The sequence below is a fragment of the Notamacropus eugenii genome, chromosome 2, assembly GCF_028372415.1.
Source record: "Notamacropus eugenii isolate mMacEug1 chromosome 2, mMacEug1.pri_v2, whole genome shotgun sequence".
Taxonomy (NCBI): Eukaryota; Metazoa; Chordata; class Mammalia; order Diprotodontia; family Macropodidae; genus Notamacropus; species Notamacropus eugenii.
Genome location: NC_092873.1, coordinates 472,593,721 through 472,619,131, shown reverse-complemented (window position 1 = coordinate 472,619,131; position 25,411 = coordinate 472,593,721). Strand labels below are relative to the sequence as shown.

Genomic DNA, 25,411 nt, shown 5'->3' with positions numbered 1-25,411 from the left:
CGAGTTGCAAAAGGAAAATGGAAAATCAAACCACTCCAGTATCTCTGCCAAGAAAATCCCAAATGGTGTCATGAAGAGTCAGACACAATTAAAATGACCGAACAACAACAAACCTGAACAACAAAACTCTTCCACAGGTCCTCCACTATATAATCTAAATACACCTCTGGCCAAGCCTATCCAATTCCCATACACCCACTTGAGCAAAAACCTGAAATTCATATCAAGCTGACTGATAATTAAGAAAACTGATGAGAAAATACAGGAACTTTTTCCAACCCATAACAACAAAAAAGTCAACTAGAAGCCCATGGACAGAGAAAATTGGACTAACAGCAAAGGCAGAACCAGCATATGCAAACCCAATCTCCAAAGCCACCAGGATGGTGAAAAGGAGCCAGGATGGGGGCCAGTGACAGGCAGTGACCTGAACAGCGCTCACAAGAGGACAGCTAAAACCCAGGGGCACTTAGCTCCCTAGCACCCTGGCCCCTTGAAATGTCAGAGAAGTTGCAGAATTTTGTGCCTCAAAGATGGATTAGGGAGAGAGGACAGCAGTACTAACCTTGGAATTTGGAGGTCTTCCCAGGAACCTGGGGAGAAACCAAACTGTACAACCTACCCAAAAGCACAGCAGAAGGCCATGCCTTACCCTAACATAGGCCCTAATTCAGGAACTAAAACTGCAGATATTAGTACTTCAAATAAAACAACAACCAGTATCAGAAATTATTGTAGATACAGAGATACACGAAAAGGAACAGTGAAAACTAAATCTACAAGCAGAGATTCAAAGGAAAAAAATGCATTTTTTTCCACGAGGACTACATGAGTATCTAGAAGAAATGAAGCTGGAGATTTTTTTTAAAAGTGAAATAAAAGCTTTAGAAGAAATAATTGAAAAGGGAATAAGTAGCTTAGAAGAGAAAGTGGTAAACCTCCTTACTTGAGAAATGGAATCCTTAAAGATTATAATAGACTAAATAGAAAAAAATGATTCATTAGATAGCAAGAAGTATTGGAACAAAATCAAAAGACTAAAAAATAAGAAAATGTAAAACATTAGATATCAAAAACACCTCACCTGGAAAACAAGTTAATGCAAGAGAACTTAAGAATCAGTGCACTCCCTAAAAATCATTATTAAAAAAATTGAAGGATGATAGATTAGATAGATAGGTAGGTAGGTAGACAGATAGATAGATCAAGAAACCATAACTGAAAATCTACATGTATTAGAACCAGAGGACAAAGGGAGAGAAAATCTCCCAATCTACCTCCTGAAGTATTCCAAAAAGAAAAATCCTAGAAATATCAGAAACAAAATCCAGGGTTTGTATTTAAAAGGAAAAAAAACGCTATGAATATTCCAAATGAAGCAGTGAAAATACCAAACTGCTACAATCACGATCACACAAAACCTGGTAGCTTCTACTAGAAATGGGAAGATTTAATGGAATACAACACTGCAAAAGGCAAAAGATACAAAGATTTATAACCAAAAATAATTGACCCCAAAAAGTTAAGTATGATGTTACATGGGGAACAAAAAATGGAGGCTTTTAATGGAACAGGAAACTTCCAAGTATTTTTTACTTAAAAAAAAAAAAACCCAGAGATAAATAAGAACTTTGAAATACAAGCACAAGAGCCCAGAAAAACCTAGAAAGGTAAATTTTCTTTGTGCAAGTAGATGGAGCTGTATGATGATGTAGCACTAATATTCTACTGGGGAAGAAGAAACAAATGCCCATTCAGAATCTTAAGGTCTTCAAAGGGTATTTAGAGATAAAATAAGAAAAGAAAAACCCAAAAGTCTTGGGGTTGAATAAGTTGTATTCTAAGGGTTTTAGGAGAAAAAAAGAGAATAGGGAAAGGAATAAGCATTTATACAGAGCCTATTATGTGCCAGGCACTGTGCTAAGAACTTTTATAATTATCTCATTTAATGTTTAAAACAACCCTTCAAGGTAGGTACTATTATGATTTCCATTTTACAGATGAGAAAACTGAGACAAACAGGTTAGGTGACTTGCCCAGGGTTATATAGCTAGTAAGTATCTGAGGCTGGATGAGGCTGGATTTGAACTCAGGTCTTCCTGACTCCAGGGTCAAAGCTCTATCTACTGCACTTCCATCTGCTTCAAATGGAGGATAAAATGAAAACACAAGTGTAGACAAGAAGAAAGAAGGTGACATTTCCATTTCTTAAAATTGGGGTTCATAAGAAAAGTATACAAACAAGGAGGAAGGAATGAAGGAGGGGAGATAGTATGTAATTGGTCTGTACTCAGATTCCAACAGTTCCCTCTCTGGAGATGGATAGCATTTTTCATCATGAGTCCTTTGGAATTGTCTCAGTTCATTATATTTCTCAGAACAGCTAAGCCATTCACAGTTATTCGTCATACAATATTGCTGTTACTGTGTACAATGTTTTCCTGGTTCTGCTCACTTCACTCTGTATTGATTCATGTAAGTCTTTCCAGTTTTTTCTAAAATCATCCTGCTAGCCATTTCTTGTAGTAAGTACTCTATAGTATTCCATTTCAATCTTATGTACAACCCCTCAATTTCCAATTCTTAGCCACCACAAAAAAAAGCTGCTATAAATACCCTAGTATGAATAGGTCCTTCCCCACCCCCTCTCTTTTTTAAAATCTCTTTGGAATACAGACTTAGTTAGTGGTATTACTAGATCAACAGGAATATGCACAGTTTTATAGCCCTTTCAGTATAGTTCTAAATTGCTCTCCAGAATGGCTGGATCAATTCACAACTCCACCGGCAATGCATCAGGGTCCCAATTTTTCCACAAATGAATGAACGTTTTCTGAACACACACAGGGTTACATCAAACATAGAACTACATTAAACTCAACAGTGAAACAAACAGGTCGGTACTGGAGGAAGGAGAGATTTTAATACAGAGGATAATATCAGGGAGGGAATTTGTTCAGATTTTTTTCAGTCGTGTCTCACTCTTCATAATCCCATTTGAGGTTTTCTTGGCAAAGATACCAGAGTGGTTTGCCATTTCTTTCTCCAGTTTATTTTACAGATGAAGAACTGAGGCAAACAGGGTTAAGTGACTTGTCCAGTCTAGTAAATGTCTGAAGCTGGATTTGAACTCATGAAGATGAGTCTTCCTGATCCCAAGCCCAGTGTTCTATCCACTATGCCCCCTACCTGACCAAGGAGGGAACAGATTTACAGATCACACATGTTAGGCAAGCCCTTCTATTACCACATTGTTCTTCTCTGTAAAGAGGAATGTAGAGTCAAAAAGCAGAAAAAGTACAAGAAAGAACTGTGGGAAATACATAACAATTATAACTAAAGACATGAAGGACATGAATTCACCTATAAAAGGAAAAAGGAGAGTAAAATCGATTGGAAGACAGAATCAAAAAAGAGTTTTGTTTATCAGAAACACACTTATAAAGATGTACATAAATTTAAAACAAGAGGCTGGAGAGAGAATCTATTATATACTTCAAGTGAACTCAAAAAAAGCAAGGGTAGCAATAATAATTTCAGACAAGACTACGGTAAAGACATGATAAAAAGAGATATGCAGGAAAACTATATTGTGCTTAAAGATACCCAAGATAAAAATTAATATATAAATACTTTACCTATATGCACTGAACTGCATAATTTCTAAATATTTAAAGGAAAAGTTAATCAAATTGAAGGGTGAAGGAAGCAGTAATATATAATAGTGGAAGACTTCAGTGTAAGCCTTTTAGATCTAAACAAATACAACAAAAAGATAAAACAAGGAAGAAGTTAAGTACCTGAACAGATGCTCAGAAAAAAAAACCAGACATAATAGATATCTGGCTATTACTGAATGGGAAGGAAAAGGAATTTTGCTTTTTCTCAGTCATGCATGGCACCTTTATCAAAAATGACCATGACCTAGCATATAAAAACCTCACTAAAAAAGCAGAAATACCAAATACATTCTTTACTGATCAAAATGCAACAAAAATTATATTCAACAAAGGGATTTGGGGGCAAAAATTAAAATTAACTGAAGACTAAATAATCTGATCCTAAAAATTGGTGGGTCAAAGAATAAAACATAAGAACAAATAGAAAATGTCATTAAAGAAAATGACAATAATAGCAAAATATACCAAAACTTATAAGCTACAGCTAATTCAGCAGTCTTCAGGGAGAAATCTATGTCTCTAAGTACTTTCACAACAAAAGAGAGAAAGAACAAATAAACGATTTAGGCAACTAAAAAAAATCTAGATTAATAATAAATCCAAAAACTATCCCTAAAAACCAAAAGAGAAATTCTGAAAATTCATTCTTTCACAATGTAGCTCTTGTCATCATAAACTACTCTGGAGGGTCTTACACTGTGCCCATTCACTCTTCTAAGGGTATAGTGCTGTTACAACGTCATTCATTATGAATATTTTCCCCTCACATTCTTTTATTCTGTAGGATTTATTATAAAAGTTTTTGATTACTACTTTCTTTGTTCTGCTAGCTTTCCTTTGAGTGTTACCCTACAAGGGATTCTTTCCATTCCCTTCTTATTTCAGTTTTGACTCTTTTATATCTTCTTTGAGTTGTTGTAGGGGAGTTATCACTCATTAATCTTGCCAAAACTCCCACTCATTCATTTTTTTCATTCAATTTTATTGTTTCAATTAACAAGCATTTATTTTTCTTTCTCTTATAGCACCCCAAAAAAGAAAAAGAGAAAAGAAAAAAAAATACGTGTAATGAACATGCATAATCAAACAAAATTCCTGAATTGAATATGTCCAAAAATGTGTCTCATTATGCATCATCTTTCTGTCAAAAAATGGATAATATGCTCCACCATCTGTTCCCTAGAATCATGGTTTGTTACTACATTCAACAGTTCTTAAATCCTTCAAAGATGGTAAACTTTATAATGTTGTTACCATATTGAATGTTTTCCAGGTTCTACTCACATTAGATCTGTAACTTCATACAAATCTTCCCAAGTCCCTCCAAAACTGTCCTTTTCACCATTTTTTATGCATAATATTGCCTTACATTCACATGCCATAATTTGCTAAGCTACTCTTCAGCTAACAGGTATCTCTCCTTAGTCTTCATTTCTTAATAACTCAAAAAGAGCTTCTAGCAAAATTCTCTGAGAAAGATCTCATTTCTAAGCTACATGAGAAACTAATTCAAATTTATAAGAATAAGAACCATTTTCTTATTGACAAATGGTCAAAAGATATGAACAAGCATCAAGAAATAAATAATAAATGCTTATTGGTCTACCTGCCAAGATAAACCCAGGGACCATATGAATACAATTACAAAACACATTACTTTCATACAAATAAAGACAGACCTGAACAATTAGAGAAATATTAATTGCTCATGGGGAGGCTGAACCAATATAATAAAAATGACAGAATCTCTCCCCAGGCTCCACCATGTTGGGGCCGTTGAGGCGCACTGCAGATTCCTCGGCCTCGGGCGCCCTTCAGGGCCTGGCCACTTCCGCGCCGTTGCCCCAAGCCCAGACTTTGTTGTGGGTGGCCCCAGCTGTGATCCAGCTGTGATCCAGGCGGCGGGACTACGCGGCCCAGATATCCCCTGCCCCCAAGAGCGGGTCGGCCAGCAGGTGCATTGTGGCAGTCACTGGGGCCTTGGTGGACGTGCAGTTCGATGAGGGGCTCCTTCCCATCCTCAATGTCCTCGAAGTGCAGGGCAGGGAGACCAGGCTGGTTCTGGAAGTCGCCCAACATCTGGGTGAGGGCACAGTCCGGATCATTGCTATGGATGGTCAGCGGATTGGTCAGAGGGCAGAAGGTCCTGGATTCTGGAGCCCCAATCAAAATTCCTATGGGCCCTGAGACCTTAGGAAGAATCATGAATGTGATTGGAGAACCTATCGATGTAAGGGGTCTAATCAAAACCAAACAGTTTGCTGCTATTCATGCCGAGGCTCCTGAATTCATAGAAATGGGTGTAGAGCAAGAAATCCTGGTTACTGGCATCACAGTTGTGGATCTTTTGGCCCCATATGCCAAGGGTGGCATAACGGGTCTCTTTGGTGGTGCTAGTGTGGAAAAGACGGTATTGATTATGGAACTAATCAACAATGTCGCCAAGGCCCATGGTGGTTATTCTGTGTTTGCTGGTGTTGGTGAACGGACCCAAGAGGGCAATGACTTGTACCATGAGATGACTGAGTCTGGTGTCATCAATCCGAAGGATGCTACTTCCAAGGTAGTGTTGTTATATGGCCAAATGAATGAACTACCTTGCGCTCGAGCTCGGGTAGCCTTGACTGGCCTCACTGTGGCTGAATACTTCAGAAATCAAGAGGGCCAAGATGTATTGCTATTCACTGATAATATCTTCCAATTCACTCAGGCTGGCTCAAAAGTGTCTGCTTTACTAGGCAGAATCCCCTCTGCTGTCCATTAGCAACCTACTTTTGGCCACTCATAGGGGCACCATGCAGGAAAGAATTACCACAACCAGGAAAGCTCTATCACCTCCGTGCAAGCCATCTATGTCCCTGCTGATGATCTGACTGACCTGCTCCTGCTACAACCTTTGCCCACTTGGATGCTACCACTGCACTGTCCCGGGCCATTGCTGAGCTGGGCATTTGCCCTGCAGTGGATCCTCTGGACTCCACTTCCCAGATCATGGACCCCAACATTGTTGGCAATGAGCACTATGAGGCTGCCCAAGGTGTACAAAAGATTCTGCAGGACTATAAGTCCCTCCAAGACATCACCGCTATCAATGAGTTGTCTGAAGAAGACAAGTTGACAGTGTCTCGGGCCCAGAAATCCAGCGTTTCTTGTCACAGCCTTTCCAGGTTGCTGAGGTATTCACAGGACACATAGGGAAGTTGGTACCCCTGAAAGAAATCATTAAGGAATTCCAGCAAATCTTGGCAGGTCAGTATGACCATCTCCCAGAGCAGGCCTTCTGTATGGTTGGACCATTGAAGCTGTGACAAAAGCTGAAAAACTGGCTGAAGAACACTCATGAAGAGTCTGCATCTGCCACCCAGCCTTCAATTTTACTTGTCTAAACACGCTACACAAGAACTTTGGTTGGAAAATCTGTGTACTCTGTGAAGAATATTTAAACTTTTGAATAAAATGTACATCTCACAGCCCATTTTATGTGTCTGGGGAGAGAGTCCTAAAAGAGTAAAATGGATGTCAGAATTGTATGAGATGAGTTAATCATGTTGTTCACTTTTCTATTTCCTCATACTTGTCTTTCTGTAATGCCTAGACAAGGTTTTCAGGGCAGAGTCCCTGAGCAAAAGCATTAAAGTACTAAAGTGGGTCACTAAAAAAAAAAAAAAAATGACAATTCCACAAAAATTAATATACTTATTCAGTGCCATACCAATCAAACTACCAAAGAATTATTTTACAGAGCTAAGAAAAAATAATAACAAAATTCATTTGGAAGAACAAAAGGTCAAGAATGTCAAGGAAATCAATGAAATAAAAATGCAAAGGAAGGCAGCCTACCAGATTTCAAACTATACTGGAAAGCAATAACCATCAATAACCATCAAAACCATCTGGTACTGGCTAAGAAACAGACTAGTGGATCAGTGAAATAGATTAGGTTCACAATATACAGTAGTAAATGACCATAGAAATCTAGTGTTTGATAAACCCAAAGATCCAAGTTTTGGGGGTAAGAACTTTCACAAAAATTGCTGGGAAAACTGAAAAGCAGTTTGGCAGAAACTAGGCATAGATGAACCTCCAACACTGTATACCAAAATAAGGTCAAAATGAGTTATGATTTAGACATAAAGGGTGATAAGTAAATTAGGGGAACATGGAAAATTTTACCTGTCAGATCTATGGATAAGGGAAGAGTTTATGACCAAATAGAAAAGATCACAGGAAATAAAATGGATAATTTTGATTACATAAAATTAAAAAGGTTTTACACAAACAAAACCAATGTAGCCAAAATCAGAGGGAAAGCAGGAAACTCGGGGTGGGGGGAATTTTACAGCAAATTTCTTTGATAAAGGCCTCATTTGTCAAATATGTGGGGAACTAAGCCAAATTTATAAAAATAAGAGCCATTCCCCAATTGATAAATGTTCAAAGGCTATAAGACAGGCAGTTTTTAGAAGAAAAAAAATCAAAGCTATCAACAATCACATTTAAAAAATGCTCTAAATTACTATTGATTTAAAAATGCAAATTAAAACAATTCTGAGGAACCATCTCAGACTGGCTTAACATGGCAAAAAATGAAAATGATAAATACTGGCAAGAATGTGGAAAAACTGGGACACTAATGCACTGTTGGTGGAGTTGTGAGCTGGCCCAACCACTCTGAAAAACAATTTGGAACTATGCCTAAAGGGCATAGTATGCATTCCCTTTGATCCAGCAACACACCACTACATGGTGTGTATCTCAAAAAGATCAAAGAAAAGAAAAAAAGAACCTATATGTTAAAAAAAAAAAAACATTTATAGCAGCTCTTTCTGTGGGGGCAAAGAATTGGAAACTGAGGGTATTAGAAGTGAGCTTGTTTAACAAGCCCCCAACAGTGAGAAACATGCTCACCTTAAATAAAGAATAATACTTGTTGTGAAACCAGGAAGGCCTTTGTTAATCTTTATGTCCATTCTCCCGGAATGGACAGGTAACCTCCCCAAGTAAGGTTACAGGAAAACTACAACATGTGCAGGAAAATGGGGCTTCTTATACTGTTTTTTTAACTTTGGATCTCCCACAACACCATCCCCTGGCCATGTGACTCCATGTTCTCCTCCGTGATAGGCCTTTCCTCACACAGCTCCTTGGACCTGCACCTTAGTTTCTGACCTCTAACCTGTCCATGCTAGGCCACAACCCTAATTACCTAGGAATGTGGACAACAACTTTACTTCCCACAAAATCCCTCCTCTTTCCTTATTAAAATTTCTGTTTCCACACCTAAATCCAATCAATAAATACCTCCTCACATTCTTTCCCCTACGAATTCTTCCATTCATTTGTCCTGCTTTATATGGGGGATAGAATGAATATAGGAAGGGAGCAAAGTTGACTGACTCATTGACAAATTACAAGGGGGCAGTCCCCTTGTTGTAAGTACAGATACAGAGATTCAAAAGGAAAAGGTAGATCAATGAATCGTCCATTCAGAGGTTCCATCTCATACAGCAGTCTGGGGAAGAACAGGATCTGATGCAGTTTTCCAGTCTGAATGCTCCTTCAAGCCATCCAGCACAGCACCTCTGCATCTTCTTCCCTTTATCTTCTTATAGAAATCCAGATGTTCGCTCTCCTACAAAACTGACCTTGATACAATTTTAGATTACCATTTCTAACCTTTATACTTTTATCACTCTTACAAAATCAAAATTGGAACTTTGGCCAATTGTCATGTTTAAGAAATCCACATTAGAATCCAGTATTTACATTTTACATTAGTTCACTATTCATTTCCCCCATCAGGAAGATGAGACTTTACTAAGGAGTCAATACCAGGCTCCAGTACTTTTACATAAATACAATAAATAATTATTTTTAACACAGTACATATCACATCATAAAACAATTCCAACTTTTGGTCATGTGACACTTCTTTTAAAGCATTTACAATATAGACTACAAACCATTTTTCTTTTAACATTAACCAACTGAGAGAAAATGATAACTATGTATGCTAACTTCACAAGCCCTTGACCTGATTGTCTCCACATTATTACTAAGGATTAATGGACCCTAACTTATTGTTCTTGGTCTAAAGTCCTAAGCCTAATAGCTTAAATTTAGACTTAACTTCAGATGTTCCTCTACCAACAATCTATTATTTAACAGATCTGGTATTAAGCTTACAAAACTTTTGATTATAGGAATTGCCATTAAGAGTAGGGATATTTCAGGGAAATAACATCTCCCTAACTTCGTGTCAATTCCAGGCAGGAGTAGATTGTCAACTGGCATTCAACCAGGCTTAAAGTCTGCCAGGTGTCAGTGGGGAAATTGAGTCAGGAGACTCCTACCTCAGCCCAGACTGAACAATTGTTCTCCCAACCTTACCAACCTTACCATGAGATCCCCTTTTTGCAGTTCATACCAGCATCTCACAGGCTTACTGGCATCATGGATCAGTGGCTCAGACCACCTTTCTTGCTATCCATACTTGGAGTTAGACTCAGAAGAATAGTCAGTTAATAGTCCCATAAAATCTTAAAATAGCAAGTTCCAATAATCAGGTTTCAGATATGACTATAACTTCACATTGCCTAAGGAACATCTTTTGAAGCAATTCATGCCTTTCCATACTCTAATTCCTGGTTAAATAATAATCATAATGTTATTGCTCTAATAGATTTACAACTGTTTCCCAAACTACTCTGTCCCTTTCTAACCATGCTCAATCTAAAAGAATGAGTTACACATATGATAAGTTCAAACACTAACTTCAACTTATGTTCATGAAATGAATTCTTATCAAAACAGAAACATTTAACTTTTCCTTCAATGCCAAATTTTACCAGAAGTTACCTGCCTCTAAGAAACTACACAAATTCTTTTCCCCCCACTAAAGAAGCCTTTGATTTACTCTCAGTAATTCAGTCAATTGTATTTACTCAATTCATCTTTTTAACAGGCAAAGACTTTATTCCAAGTTGGAACCTTTGTCCATTACCCCCAAAGAGTTTTAGACCCATTTGTCTAAAAGGGCCTTGGAAAACCTCACCTTGCGTCACATGAGTTGGCTCTCTAGAGGCCTATAGAAGCATATCACTATGCCCTATCAATCCAATTCTCCAGGTTACTGGCCACTCCCATCAAGACCATGCCTGGAACCTCTAGACCACCTGGGGCCACTTTGGACTCATTCCTCAGTCCCTCTGTAGATAAGATACAATTATAGTTAATTTTAAACAACATCACATTTATACTTTGGTTTCATCTCTGCCTTATAACCAGACTCTTCTAGTAGTCATTTTTTTTTGCCTTGGGGTCAGCACTTTTGATGAATGAGAATATTTAGCTTGGATAGGACAAGTCTATGATCAGTCCAGCACTCTGCATTCTCACATCCTGTCTGTCTCTTCTCCTTACAATCACATAATCTATTAGATGCCAGCTTTTGTTGCAAGGGTGCATCCATGAAGTTTTATTGCGTTTAGGTAAATGGAAGACAGTGTTGGTGATGAGAAGGTCACGCGATGCACAAGTCAATAACAGTAAATGACCATTGCTGTTGCTGTTTCCAACTCCATTTGCCCCTAGGACTCCCTGCCAAGTCTGATAGTCTGAGCCTACGCTAGCATTAAAGTCACCCAGAATTATAAGCTTGTCCTCTTTTGGTACACTGATGATAAGAGTCTCTAGGTCTTCGTAAAATTTTTTTTTTGACTTCATCAGGGTTAGCCATGGTGGGAGCATAGGCACTGATGATGGTGGCATGGCATTTTCCTGTGAGTGGCAATTGCATTGTCATGAGCCTGTCATTCACTCCTTTTGGCAGGCATACCAGCTTGTTGATTAGTTTTGATTGCAAAACCCACGCCATTTTCACGGCACTCCCCTGCACTGTGTCCACTCCAGAAAAAGGTGTATCCAGGTCCAACTTCAGTAAGCTGGCCTTCATTTGCCAACCTTGTCTCACTCAGGGCTGCTATCTGAATGCAACATCTGCTAAGTTCTCTTGCAACAAGAGCAGTTCTTCTTTCAGGTCTATTGGATTTTGTGTTGTCTATTAATGTGTGCACATTCCATGTGCCAATGATGAATGGAATCATCTTTACAGATGTTTTCGTACAGTTTGTACATTTTTTTGTGTTTCGACCACATACTGGGATTCCCTGTCTGCCGCAGTAATCAGGCCAGGGTTGGGTAAGCAGACAATGTTTAGGGCACCTTTTCTAGTCCCCTCCCTCACACCAGGAGGTGAGCAGTACAATCCTTAAAAAGCTGCTCAGACACCCAGGTGGCTGCCGAGTCCCACTGCTGCTTCCAGTGAGAAATGGCCCTATGGCCTGAGTCACCTGTGTGCAGGGTTGGGACTACAGCTCCCTGGTGTATCTGCACCTGCTGCTTCATGACTTGTCTGTCGCCACAGGACTTTGAGACATAATAGTGAAATGGTATGGATGATGTCTTCTGATTCGTGTGTAAACTGGATTTAAGTGAGGCAGAGTTGCATAAAGTCGTCAGCCTCAATCTCCTTCAGAGTCATCATAGTCCAGTGGCAGGACAGAGTCAAGATGGCTGGCGATGGCTCAGGATGCAGTGGATGACCTTGGCATCTTCAGTGTCTAACCAAGCTCTAAATGCTCCACATTGCCAGCTTCATCTGCCTTCATGGCTGTTAGAACAAATTGTTCTCATCCGCCCATTCCACCAGAGGTAGTCTTCACATGCTTGGGGTAGACACCCCCCTAATTCACCAATGGATTTGAGAACCCTTGGTCACCCTCAACCTGGTTTGGTCCGTCTACCAAAACGGTTTACCAGGGTGTGGCTACTGCGCATGCTGCCGCTTCTTGGAGCCACAGGTGAGAGTTAGGTGGAACAGGTAGACACCAAAGGTGAAAAGAGCCCAGAAAAGGGCTCGGCAGCTCATCCAACTGTGGAACCATCGGTTACAACAAAGAAGTTTTGAATGCTGTGGATAAATTCGCTTACCTTGGTAGTATACTTTCCAGGGACATACACATTGACAATGAGGTTGATGCATGCATTGCCAGAGCTAGTTCAGTGTTGGGAGGTTCCAAAGAAAAGTTTGGGAGAGAAGAGGTATTAGACTGACTACCAAACTGAAGGTCTGCAAAGCCTTTGTGTTGACCCAGCGCTCTATCCATTGCTATATGCTTGTGAAACATGGACAGTATACCAGCACCATCCCAGGAAACTGAATCACTTCCATTTGAACTGTCTTAGGAAGATTCTGAAGATCACTTGGCAGGATAAGGTACCAGACATTAAGTCCTTGCTCAAGCTGAACTGCCAAATATTCAAACTATGCTTCAGAGAGTGCAACTCCAATGGACTGGCCACACTGTTTGAATGTAGAATGTACGCTTGCCAAAAAGACTATTTTTATGAAGAACTCTCAAGAGGCAGGTGATCACAAGGTGGCCAGAAGAAGCAATACAAGGACACTCTTAAGGTCTCTCTCAAGAACTTTGGATTTGACTATGCAACATGGAAGACACTGGCACAGGACTGCTCAGCATGGCGTGCCTACATCAGAAAGGGTGCTGTGCTCTTTGAGCAAAGCAGAATTGAGACAGCACAAAGTAAACACAGGATGTACAAATCTGGGATATCCACCCCAAATATTCACATGGACTATCTGTGCCCAACCTGTGGTAGAGCATTCTAAGCACGTATTGGTCTGATCAGCCACAGCTGGACACACTGAAATTTTACTTTATCATGGTGATGTCATTTTGGGCCTCTTGGAAGATGAAGGACAACAACCATAACCAGACTCTTAAATAGCAAAAGGCGAAAACATTCCTTTTCAAAGGAACACAATGGGGAATCTGAGCCAGAGGGATTTCATCCCAAGCTGAGGACAGGATTGATCCCCTGAGGTCAACTTTTCCCAGTCATATTCCTCTCTGAGTAATAGGCCATAATAAGAAATGGTCCCAGAAATTTTTACCAAAAGGCAGGGTTCACTAATCAAAAATTTTACCAGAACTTCCATCTTAAATCTTAAATTTGTCCTAAAAACCAATCACTAGAGATTATTTATCATCAACACAAATTCCTAGTTTAGGAACTCCACATACAGTTTTACACTTTATATAGAGATTACAACTTTAACAAAGTGAAGGACCATACCACTTGGGTGATCATGTTAGACTCTTCAGCACCTGGATGGGGCTGGCACCACTCCTCTCCTTCTATAATAGAAAGAGTTAACATCTCTTGATTGTACTCAGTAACAGCAATACTGTAATGATGATCAGTTGCCAATGACTTAATTACTCTGATTAAGACGATTAAGACAATCCACGACAATTCCAAACCACCCACGATAGAAAATGAAATGTTATCTCCCTCCTGAAAGAGAACTGATATACTCTTGAGTGAGGATTAAAGCTTTTTTTTTTCACTTTCTTTATATTTCTTGCTTTTCTCTTTTCTTTTCTTGTAACATGGCTAATATGGAAACGTTTTGCATAACTTTACTTGTATAATTAGTATCAAATTGCTTGCCATTTCAATGAATGAGGAAGGGGTAGGAGGAAGAGAATTAGAATTCAATTTTTTAAAATGAGTGTTAGAAAAAGGAAGGAAAGAAGGAGGGAGGGAAGGAAGGAAAGAAGGAAGGAAGGAAGGAAGGAAGGAAGGAAGGAAGGAAGGAAAAAAAAGCTTAATGACTTATTGAATCTTTATATCTCTGGCCTAATACAGTCTCACACATATAGTAAACACTTTATAAATGCTCCAGGAATCAAACTGAATGCTGACAACATCATATTTTGGACATGTATAGACTTGTTTTGCTTGACTGTGCAAACTTGTTACAAGGGAAAGTTTTTTAAAATTTCCTTTTTGTGAATAAAGAAAATAGAGACAGAGAAGAGGATATTGATAACAATGTGAAAAGAAAGAAAAAATCAATAAAGCATTTTTAAATGCACAGAAGTGAACGGAAGAAGGTTTAGAAGGATACTGACAAGACAGCACTGAATTTGGTATATACTTAAAAAATAGAAACAAACTGTAATCAATGGAGATGTATAGTTTCATGTACAATACTCTTTCTGTTCTTTGTATGTGAAAATGTTCATGTTTGTTGCTGTTCATCTAGTTCAGAATAAAAAATTTTAAACATATATGTACATTAAAAAGATAAAAATTATTGTGTGGAGTCCAAGGAAAAGTGATCAATGACTGGAGGAGTTCAGAGAAGGTAAAATTTGAGTTGAGCTTTAAAGGATGGTTAAGAATTTAATGGATGAATCACTATTGATTAGAGAGATGCAAATCAAAACTCTGAGGTACCACATCGCACCTATCTGATTTGCTAACACGACAAAACAGGAAAATGATAAATGTTGGAGAAGATGTGGGAGAGTTGGAACACTAATTCATTTTTGATGGAGCTGTAAGATGATCCAACCAATCTGGAGAGTGATTTGGAACTATGCCCAAAGGGCTACAAAAATGTGCATAAGATTTGACCCAGTAAAACCACTTCTAGGTCTCTATCCTAAAGAAATCATAAAAATGGGAAAATGACCCACATGTACAAAAATATTTCTAGCAGCATTTTTTGTGTTGTCCAAGAACTGGAAATGGATGCTCATCAATTGGGGAATGGCTCAACATGTTGTGGTAGATGAATGCAATGGAATGCTATTGTGCTATAAGAAATGATGAACAGGTGGACTTCAGAAAAACCTGGAAAGACTTACAGGAAGTGATGCTAAGTGAAGTGAGCAGAACCAGGAGAACACTGTACATGGTCGCAGTGTGCAAGGACTGTTTCTGATAGTCTTAGCCCTTCACAGCACAGCAAGGACCTAACACATTTCCAAAGGACTCATGATGCAAAATGCCATCCACATGCAGAGAAAGCCCTGTAGAATTAGGACGCAGAATGAAAGACTATTTTCTCTTTTATGTTTTGTTTTTCTCATGATTACTTCCATTTGTTTTAATTCTTCTACGCAACATGACTAACATGAAAACGTGTTTAATAGGAATGTATGTATAAAGCCCAGAGAAGATTGCATGCCGTCTTGGGCAGTGACAAAGAGAAAATTTGGAACCTAAGGAAGTGACTGTTGAAAATTGAAAACAAATATATTAATAAATTTGGAGGCGAAAAGAATTTAATGGATAAATACAGAGGAAAGAATGACATTCTAAGTATCATTTATGGAGATGCTGCTTGGCATTTGTTCCGGAAGGTGCTACAGCCACTGCTAAGACCTAGAAAAGAAAGCTCTTGCCACCAAAGTCTTTGGCACATTCAGATAGTTCCACATCAAAAACTGATCTGATTTTTATCAAAGGAAATTGATCTGCTCTGCTGCTGTACCCTAAGAATCACGGAATTTTTTTTCCCCATCTGATAGTGTTGTCTCCCTCATTAGAAGGGAACTCTTTGAGAGCAGAAACTGGTTTATTTTTTTCTATTTTATCTCCAGTTCTTAGCACAATGCTTTGCACACCTCATAAACGCACAGAGAAAAACTGTTAGGTTGGTCTGATTGAAGTGTAGGTACATCAAGCATACGGAGGAGAGCTACGGCTGGAAGGGTAGATGGGCATTAGGCTGGCAGAGGCTTCTCACGCCAGACACTGTCCTTGGTGCTAAGAACACAAAGACAAAAATGAAACAGAATCCCTATTTTCAAGGAGCGCGCATCTCTCAGAGGAGAAGGCAGGTAGATGGTAAGTCTACACAAATGCCAGGGTAATGGGGGCGGATCATGGAAAGAGCCCCTGGGGGGGGCAGAAGGTGAAGGTCCCATGATGGGTAGGAGACGCCTTCTCGGAGGCAGGAAGGAAAAGAAACGTGGCAGACAACAAGCACTGGAGCAAGGCAGCTGCGAGGACTTCACACGACACAGTCCTGTCAGTCAAAGGGGACCCGCTGGCTGGGGAGCAGGGCCGGGAGTGGACACGGGGGAGTGGAGGGGACCAGAGGAGGCGGACCCCCAGGTGAAGGAGGGGGACCAGAGGAGGCGGGCCCCAGGCTCCAGGCTGGGCACGGGCGGAAGTGAAGCCAAAGCGGTCCGGGAGGAAACGGGAGAAGAGAAGGGGGAGGGGGCTTCGGGGCGAACCTAAGGGGAGGGGCCGGGGATAGCAGGGCGAACGGGCATCCGTCGTTCACTCTATCAGTCAGTCCACAAGCACTTATTAAGCACCTAACAGGTTCCAGGATAGAGGAGAAGGACAAAGGAGGAGAAAAAGAAAACCCAAGCGAGGGCGGGGCCCCAGCAGTCACTGGCCGAGATCCGCTCCAGGAGGCGGCCAGGGAGGGTTGGCAGAAGGTTTAACAATCGGCTCTCCTACTCCCCGGCTCCCCGTCGCTGTCATCCCGCCACAACAGCAGGGAGCTGGGCCCCCTGCTGCCAAAGTCCCACCGCCCACGGCCAGGGCTCCGGAAGAGCGCGGGCTGGAGAGAGGCCGGGAACCAGGGGACCAGGGGAACAGCGGGCCGCGAGTCCCGGCCCCCGGCGCCGCCGCCGCCTGGGCTCCCTTTCCGTGTCTCACCTTCCGCCCGCCAGGGGCAGAGCGGCCCCGGTGCCAGCTAGCCCACGCAGCGATCGCCTTAGCTCCCGCCGGTCCGCGGCATCTTCCAGGGGAGGCCCCGCCCCGGTTTGAAATTGTTTCCCGACGGGCTGCGCGGCAGGCCTAGCGACCCCGCCCCCCGCGGTGCCCGCCTCCTCCTCCTCCTCCCTCGGCCCCCTGTCATCTTTACTACGGGCAAAGGCGAGCAGCGTAATGCGGCCTGACGTAAACTACTCCTCCCCCCGCTCAGAGCCAGCCCGCTTTCCGGGCTAATCTCCCGCTGCGGAGACCGTTGACTTTGCCCGGGAAACCTCGCGCCCCTCCCCCGCCCCGCGGCATCCGCCCACAGCGAACGTGGTGGCTGCGGCGTCGGCCGGCGCGCAGGGATGACGTAGGACGTGGGCGCACGCGCCATGCGCACAGTGGCTTTAAGGCTCAGGGCGCGGAGAGGACCGCGCCGAACGCGCGAGGAAGTGAGGGGGGGAGCGGAGGCGGGGCTTCCTGGCCGCGCCGGACCCTCTCTAGGTGATAGGGTCGTCTCCTAATTCTTCCTCCAGAAGAATCCCGGGATTTGGAGGTCGCGGTTCTGGCCTCTAGTTCCTTTTGCCACCGATTATCCGTGTGACCTTAGACAAGTCGTTTGCCTTCTCCAGACTCCCGGGTCCTCCTCCTCAGCACCACGAACCCAGGGGGCCCAATGGCCTCGGCGCTCTCCTCCAGCTCTCCAGCTCAGTGAGCCTCATCAGATCCAGTAATGTAAGCTCCTTGGGGGCGAGGGTCTTTGGATCTCCAGCGCTTAGCATGCAGGAGGCGCTAAATAAGTGCATCTTTCCTGTCTGGTGGGAGGAGGGAGGACCAGAAAGACTTGCGTTTGAACCCAGCTCCTGGTTACAACTGCTCTGTACTTACAGACGTCCTTATCTTTTGTCCTTTAATGCCGATGGTGTTCCCCAGCATACACATTCCACTCCACCTGTGCCCCAGCGCACGCAACCCCCATCCCGCCCCCCCAGCGCACGCACCTCCCGTCCTGCCCAGCCCCCCCAGCGCACGCACCTCCCGTCCTGCCCAGCCCCCCCAGCTCACGCACCTCCCGTCCTGCCCAGCCCCCCCAGCGCACGCACCTCCCGTCCCGCCCCCCCAGCGCACGCACCTCCCGTCCCGCCCCCCCAGCGCACGCACCTCCCGTCCTGCCCAGCCCCCCCAGCGCACGCACCTCCCGTCCTGCCCAGCCCCCCCAGCGCACGCACCTCCCGTCCTGCCCAGCCCCCCCAGCGCACGCACCTCCCGTCCTGCCCAGCCCCCCCAGCGCACGCACCTCCCGTCCTGCCCAGCCCCCCCAGCGCACGCACCTCCCGTCCCGCCCCCCCAGCGCACGCACCTCCCGTCCCGCCCCCCCAGCGCACGCACCTCCCGTCCTGCCCAGCCCCCCCAGCTCACGCACCTCCCGTCCCGCCCAGCCCCCCCAGCGCACGCACCTCCCGTCCCGCCCCCCCAGCGCACGCACCTCCCGTCCCGCCCCCCCAGCGCACGCACCTCCCGTCCTGCCCAGCCCCCCCAGCTCACGCACCTCCCGTCCCGCCCAGCCCCCCCAGCGCACGCACCTCCCGTCCCGCCCCCCCCAGCGCACGCACCTCCCGTCCCGCCCCCCCAGCGCACGCACCTCCCGTCCCGCCCTCCCAGCGCACGCACCTCCCGTCCTGCCCAGCCCCCCCAGCTCACGCACCTCCCGTCCTGCCCAGCCCCCCCAGCGCACGCACCTCCCGCCCCGCCCAGCCCCCCCAGCGCACGCACCTGCCGTCCCGCCCCCCCAGCGCACGCACCCCCCGCCCCGCCCCCCAGCTCATACATACACACAAGCTGGGAGTTGGCAGCAGACTTTCCAGCGCAGTGGAGGCCTGGGTCACGCCGCTGTTAGCCCAGGGGCCCAGCGCAGTCCGAGGAGAAGGATTCAGTCGCGTGGGGTCCTTCTTCCTGGAGCGGGAGGGGATTTCTTTTCCCACATAGTCCATTCGGTTCCTCCCAGACTGCCCGCGGAAGCCTCGCCAGCCGCTGCTCCGCCTGTGGCTCCAGCATGCCTTTGCCCTGGGGCCTGTGCCTGGTGAACAGGATGTGCAGGAGCTGGGCAGGACCTGCCAGAAAGACCACCCCGCCGCTGCTGGGCTGCTGCGCCCGGCGTCTGACGCTCAGCACGCAGAAGAGAACCTCAGGTGAAGCTTGGGCCGACTTCTGTGGAGTCTGCTCACTGCGGGGGGCCTCCCCGGCAGAGCAGCGTCTGGCACAGCGAAGTTAATCAGTTTGGGTAGATTAGTCTGGTGTCCGTGTCCCAAAAGTCTTAGTGCCATTGGAAGCTGCTGTTTTTAAAAGCTTAAAGCTTCCAACGGCACTAAGACTTTTGGGACACCCCGTATAGAGACGTACGTGTGTGTGTGTACATACATGTATGTTCTTTTCACTCTGTTATTCCTTGCTGCTGAAAAGCTTTGTAAAGCAGGAGATGTTAAAAAAGCAATCCAAAGTCATCACTCCTCTTCTAGTAAGAGGCTTGGAATGGATGATCTAAGGCCCCTTTCCAGCTGTAACACCTTAGGCTGTACATAAGATCCTTGCCTTTGCTTTAGCGATCAGTAGCCCACCAGTAAGAAGGAATGGAATTCATAAAGTACTGCAGAAATAGGAGTCATCGTTTATTAAATTCCTTAAGGGCAACTGCAGTGGAAGTATCTACAGAGGTAGGAGCTGACTGGCCTCGGAGTCAGGGTGACCTAGAGTTCAGTCCAGCCTCGGACGTTTACTAGGTTTGTGACTCTGGACAAGTCACTTATTCTCTCAGTTTTGGTTTCTTCATTTATAAAATGGATTGTAACAGTACCTACCTCAAAGAATTGTTCTCAAGTCAACAGGCATATGTTAAGCACTTGCTGCATGCCAGGTGCTGTGCTAATCTCTTGAGAATAAAATGAGAGGATGTATATCAAGCACTTTGCAAATCCTTAAAGCACCGTATGAATCTTAAGCATTATTGTCAAAAGATCCCTTCCTGTCAAAATGTTTGATTCTAGGAATTAAGTAATCTTTTTTCAGCCAATACTTGTGATACCGTTGATGTAGGGAGCTTTTTTTGCAGAAACTCATCTACCAATGCAAACTGGTAACAGTTCTACAGGACTTCATCATAGCCTTAGAGAATTGCTTGGGAGCACTTAGAGGATAAATGACTGGCCCAGGGTCACCCAGCCAGTGTGTGTCTGAGATAGAACTTACACCTAGGTTTTCCTGACTCAGCCCCCAACCCAGTATCCACTAGATCATGGTGCCTTTCAATCATTATTAGTATTAAATACAATTATACTCACTCTGGCATGGGGGTGACCTTTGCTAACCAAGGCTAAACTAATGCGTCCAGCCCAACATAGAAAGCCCTTCCATACAGGCCCCCCAAAAAAAAATCTGTAGTATGTGAACTGGTCAGGTACAGAGACTCACCAGTAGGTTGGTCCCAAGGTGATAACTTTCCACATCAGGTCTCAAAGATTGTCTACAACGATAGGAACTGGCTGACCTCGGAGGGTTGCAGCCTTTGTTGAGGTGACTAACACTGATGAAATACGTGTCTGACATCAAGTATTCCATAAGCTTTATTGTTGTGCTCATCCTTCGTTGCCGAAGACCATGCCATCAGAGAAATGATAACATGACATGCACTTGACTTTGTTTTGAGTGAGGGAGGGCTGTGCAGGTCACCAGCCTCACTTCTCCTCCAGAGCCACCTAAATCCAGTGACCAGATATTCCCCAGGATGCACTGGGCAGGAACTCACTTAGGGTGAGGTAATGCCCATTCATTGAATAGGCCTGTTTAAGAAGTAGCCAGGGCATGGCCCCTTTAATGAGACAGAGAAAAGAAAAACATCAGGCTGGGAGGGAAACAGCAACTGTTAACTATTGATAATCATTCTGAAGCCAGGAGGGTCCAGAAGAGAGAAGAGAAAGGAAGGGAACGGAGACTAGCCAGTAAAGCCCAAGTTAACTGGGCATCTTTTGTCCATCCAAATTGACCTTCCTTTGAGAGAAGGAAGGGGAGGGGGAGAAAGACAGGAGAGAAGAGGCTGAGTCTACTCGCAGGGAACAGAATGCCAAAGCTATTGTGGCTTGGAGTCCTTTGTTTAACTCGCTTTGAATATAGATATAAACTCATTTAAGAAGCATATCTTTATTTTTTGAAATTGATATCTCATGTAATTCCACTAGCATTTTTCATTTAATAGATTTGAATAGCTTTGTTGTCCGGACTAATACTTGTGGAGAATTGCGTTCCTCTCACTTGGGCCAAGAAGTCACATTGTGTGGATGGATTCAGTACAGAAGGTAAAGTGAATTAGAACTTTTAAGGATACTTGAGGTTTCTGAGTGTGGTACAGTGGCAGTGCATTGGATTTCTAATCATAGGCCCTACATTCAAGTTATAGCTCCCCTAAGCAGAACTCCATGAGACCTCCAACAGGTCTTCAGTCCTCAGTTATATCATCCAGAAAATGAAGGGGTGGGATTAGATGATCAGTCAGCTCCTTCTCATCTCCCAGTCTGAGGACTCCATGGACTTTCAAGACAGCTGGAACAGTAAAAAAGAATTGGCTCCCTGCAGTTTTCCCACAGTGTTTCTAGCATTTTTTCTGTCTTAAGATTTAAAAAGGTCTTTCTTTGTGGATTTCACAGCCTTTACCTGATTGTGGCTTTTATTTCAAGGTAAAAATCATAATAAGAATTTATTTCTTTTAAATGTTAAGCCTTCCTGATTGTAGTCTACTCTAGCCATATCTGTAAGGAGGAACTACATAACTGAAGCTGTGGCACCAGTAACATTTGTTTAAGTGCCTGGTAGTAAGTCTTTACCTCCTGGCAGTGCTGCTAATTTGGAGGAGCCCAGAGACTTGTGCTTGGGTTGAACTGTTCCCTTTTGGCTATGTGACCAAAATCAATGCCCAAGAGGTGTTTAGAAATAGTTTATCTTACTCTCAATTTAGTTTATGGGAGTCTAAGCCTTAACCAAGAACTTATTCATTAAGGCAAGGTTAAAAGCTGTGAAAATATTCTATTTAAAACTGACCTGAAAAATGGCAAATGAATTCACACCTCTACAGTGGTAACACTAATGATACAGCCCTGGTAATAGTGATTTACACAAATGCCATATGTTTAACTTTTTTTATGACCAAACCATTTATCCCAAATACTGTATTTGTGCAGTTCTAAGAGTTATCCTAAGGTTGACTACATAATTCACATTGAAAAGATTTAAGACACAGCATGATACAAAGGAAAGGTGTCAGAGGCCTCAGACGCTGCTTCTGGTTCCCGACTCCTGGGACTTCGGACAAGTTGCTGAAATCCCCTTGACCTTAGTCTTCTTATCAGCCACAAGATGGGGTTGAACCAGAAGGCCTGCAGATGGTCTCCAAGTACTTCTATCTCTAGAGCTTATCTGATAAAAAAAATAAATAATTACTCAGAGGGGATATCGGACCTGGGAAAATAGTGCTTTGGCGGGTTTTTTTTTTTTTTGATAAAGGAAAAATATCTATATAACTGTATTCCAAATATTGCTAATTAGATTTGCTTCTAGTAAACTCAAGACAGAAATTTCTTGACTTGACCTAATAGACCCTGTAGAAAACAGAAACACCTGGGTTCAAAGTCCTGCCTTGGATACGCTGTGTGACCCTCAGAGTAAACCCAAGAGAGTGCCCTGTGTCACCTTCTTTGACTAAGTTGGAGAAAAGGTGCCAAACTGCCTTGGGAGGGAGAGTTCCCTCACCCAGGAGTTCACTATGCTAGTGAAATCATAGGTCCAGTCCCTGTCTTTATGTTTAGCACTGCAATTAAATATAGTGGGATGGCTAGTAAAAAGTGCACAGTTTTTGTGAAAAATGTATTTGAGAATTCCCTTGACTACTTTCATTTTTTTAAACACTTATTTAAAGGCTACCCTCAGAAATTCATTTTTTTTCCAAAAGTGTTTATTCTTTATGAATTAGGCAAAGCCTTTTCCTGGTCCTGAGAGATTTCCATGGGCTAATTCAAGTCGTCATTCCTCAAGATGAGGTAAGAGAGAAGTCTTTTTATTTGGGAAAAACTCTTGGATGTGTGAGGGAGGAAAATTAGTGTACTGCAGCATTGAGCTCAACTTTTGTGGATGATTTAAAGTATTGATATTTTGTCACCAGGCCGGCAGGATGGCATTGGTTTCTACTTTGCATACTGCTTCTTGTTAGTGTTAATGCTCCTCAGGGGAAAATAGTATTTGTTTAAATCTTATGTTTCTGTAATATGAAATAAACTCTCAGGCATCCAGGATGAGTTTAGTGACATCAGGTTGTGCTCCATACACCATGTTAATGCCTGTGATTCTACTGGATTGAATTTCCCTTAACACATAGAGGCATTTTCATACAAAATGAATGGGCTTTGGTTTCAAAGGGTTAATCTGCTTTTCACCTTCTTTGCCAAAAAAGATTTAAGAAACTTGACTGCGATTTTGACCTCATTATAAGGAACTCTAAGGGCGGAAAAAAAAACCTTTTTAGTATTCAATAAAAGTCACAAATGTAATAGCAATAACATTATTTGAGACACTGGCACCTTATTTGTAAAACACGAATCCTTTTCCAAGAATCACATTGGTGACCCTGAAAATCCCTTCCAGATCACTGTGTTTCTCGTAACTATTTTTTTCCTTCCTATAGTCAGCTGCCTCCGTGAAGAAGCTGTTATGTGAAGCTCCCCTAGAATCTGTTGTTCAGGTTACTGGAACTGTTATCTCTCGGCCTCCGGGGCAGGAAAATCCAGTCAGTATTTCAAAAATTGTCTACGTAAATTTCATGGAACTGGGATTGGAAATATGTCTCATCTTATTTTATATGTGCATGTCTAGATGTATGTATTTGTTCCTTTATACAATGTGTATGTGTGTGGACATGTGAGCACTTGTACTTAGGGATGTTGACTTTTACTAGAGCAGCACTAAAAATGGACAGCTTTGTCACACCTAAATCTCTAGATGAGAGGTAGCTTGGCCTGGGGAGAGGGGTTGACTTCAGAGTCAGGAAGACCTTGGCTCAAGTCCCACCTCAGACATAACTTGGCTTTATGATCCAGGCAAGTCACTTAATGATAGTTCTTCACTGGTGGCTCCCAATACTGATAAAATTGCAAGACCAGACCAAAAAACAACCCCTTTCTCCATGTTTGTTTATGTGGTTTCCCATAATTATGTGGCACCAACATGGGCTTATTAAGCACTTGTTTTGTGCAAGGAACTGTGCTGGGTTCTAGAGATACAAGGACCAAATGAAAAATAGTCCCTTCCCTCAAGGAGCTCACATCCTAGGGAAATGTAGCACATGAAAAGATAGTCATTGGCAAGATCCTTTGAAAAGCCTGCACAAAAGTGCTTTGTGTTTGCTTTGTATGTGTTTATTTGCATGTTGCCTCACCTGTTATTCAGTAGGCTCCTTGAGGGCAGGAACTATCTTCTGCCTCTTCTTGTATGCCCAGCACTTAGCACAGTGCCTGGCACACAGCAGGCACTTAATAAGTGCTTATTGAGTTGAATTGAATACATACATTTGTCCTTTAGTGCATGATAAGTATCTTTAAATTTTGTGCATGTTATTACATAACACAAATACAGGTGCCTTTATGTAGATGGAAGATAAAAGTAGGATGTGTATTCATCTGGAACATAAATCTACTAAAATTTAGTTTATAAGCTTAAACTTCCATCCAGGAAAGGCAACAAAGCTGGAATCACTTTCACTAAACATAGGTGAGAGCAAAAGGGACAGCACATCATGTCTTAAATTGTTGAATTCAGTTTGCCTTGTAACCCTGTGGGCAAATACACAGACTATATTCTACTAAGGGACAATTAAAAACCCCTCAGATTGTTTTGAGAGATTCAAGGTCCTGTGTCCTAATGTGTGGTTTTTAAAAGAAGTATGTCTTTCCCCTTTTTAGAAAATGCCAACAGGTGAAATTGAAATTGAAGTGAAAACAGCTGAGCTTTTGAATTCCTGCAAGAAGCTACCCTTTGAAATTAAGGACTTTATGAAGGTCACTACTCTCTTTTTTTTTTTATACAGTTTACAGGAAATGTTGATATTA

At 42.9% G+C, this 25,411-nt stretch overlaps 2 protein-coding genes and 1 pseudogene across 8 annotated transcripts in view; 2 read left to right on the top strand and 1 right to left on the bottom strand.

The window, feature by feature from the left end:
* The window catches only part of CENPL (centromere protein L), a 37,408-nt gene extending 18,021 nt beyond the window's left edge, over positions 1–19,387 (bottom strand). For 2 of the 5 annotated variants that reach the window (XR_011975658.1, XR_011975659.1), the window contains exon 1: positions 17,232–17,348. The gene's annotated coding sequence lies outside the window, so the exon portion shown is untranslated. Of the gene's footprint in view, positions 1–17,231; positions 17,349–19,102 lie in introns of those variants that run through there. The other 3 variants (XR_011975660.1, XM_072648589.1, XM_072648590.1) reach the window with 2 other exon arrangements.
* LOC140529726 (ATP synthase subunit beta, mitochondrial pseudogene) lies at positions 5,445–7,155 on the top strand (annotated as a pseudogene).
* The window catches only part of DARS2 (aspartyl-tRNA synthetase 2, mitochondrial), a 44,374-nt gene continuing 36,672 nt past the window's right edge, over positions 17,710–25,411 (top strand). Inside the window, exons 1-6 of one of the 3 annotated variants that reach the window (XM_072648585.1) lie at positions 17,710–18,005; positions 19,276–19,459; positions 21,517–21,616; positions 23,284–23,350; positions 23,992–24,093; positions 25,265–25,360. In XM_072648585.1, coding sequence (XP_072504686.1) covers positions 19,324–19,459; positions 21,517–21,616; positions 23,284–23,350; positions 23,992–24,093; positions 25,265–25,360 — 501 coding nt within the window. In that variant the 5' untranslated portion in view covers positions 17,710–18,005; positions 19,276–19,323. The remainder of the gene's footprint in view (positions 18,006–19,275; positions 19,460–21,516; positions 21,617–23,283; positions 23,351–23,991; positions 24,094–25,264; positions 25,361–25,411) is intronic. The other 2 variants (XM_072648584.1, XM_072648583.1) reach the window with 2 other exon arrangements.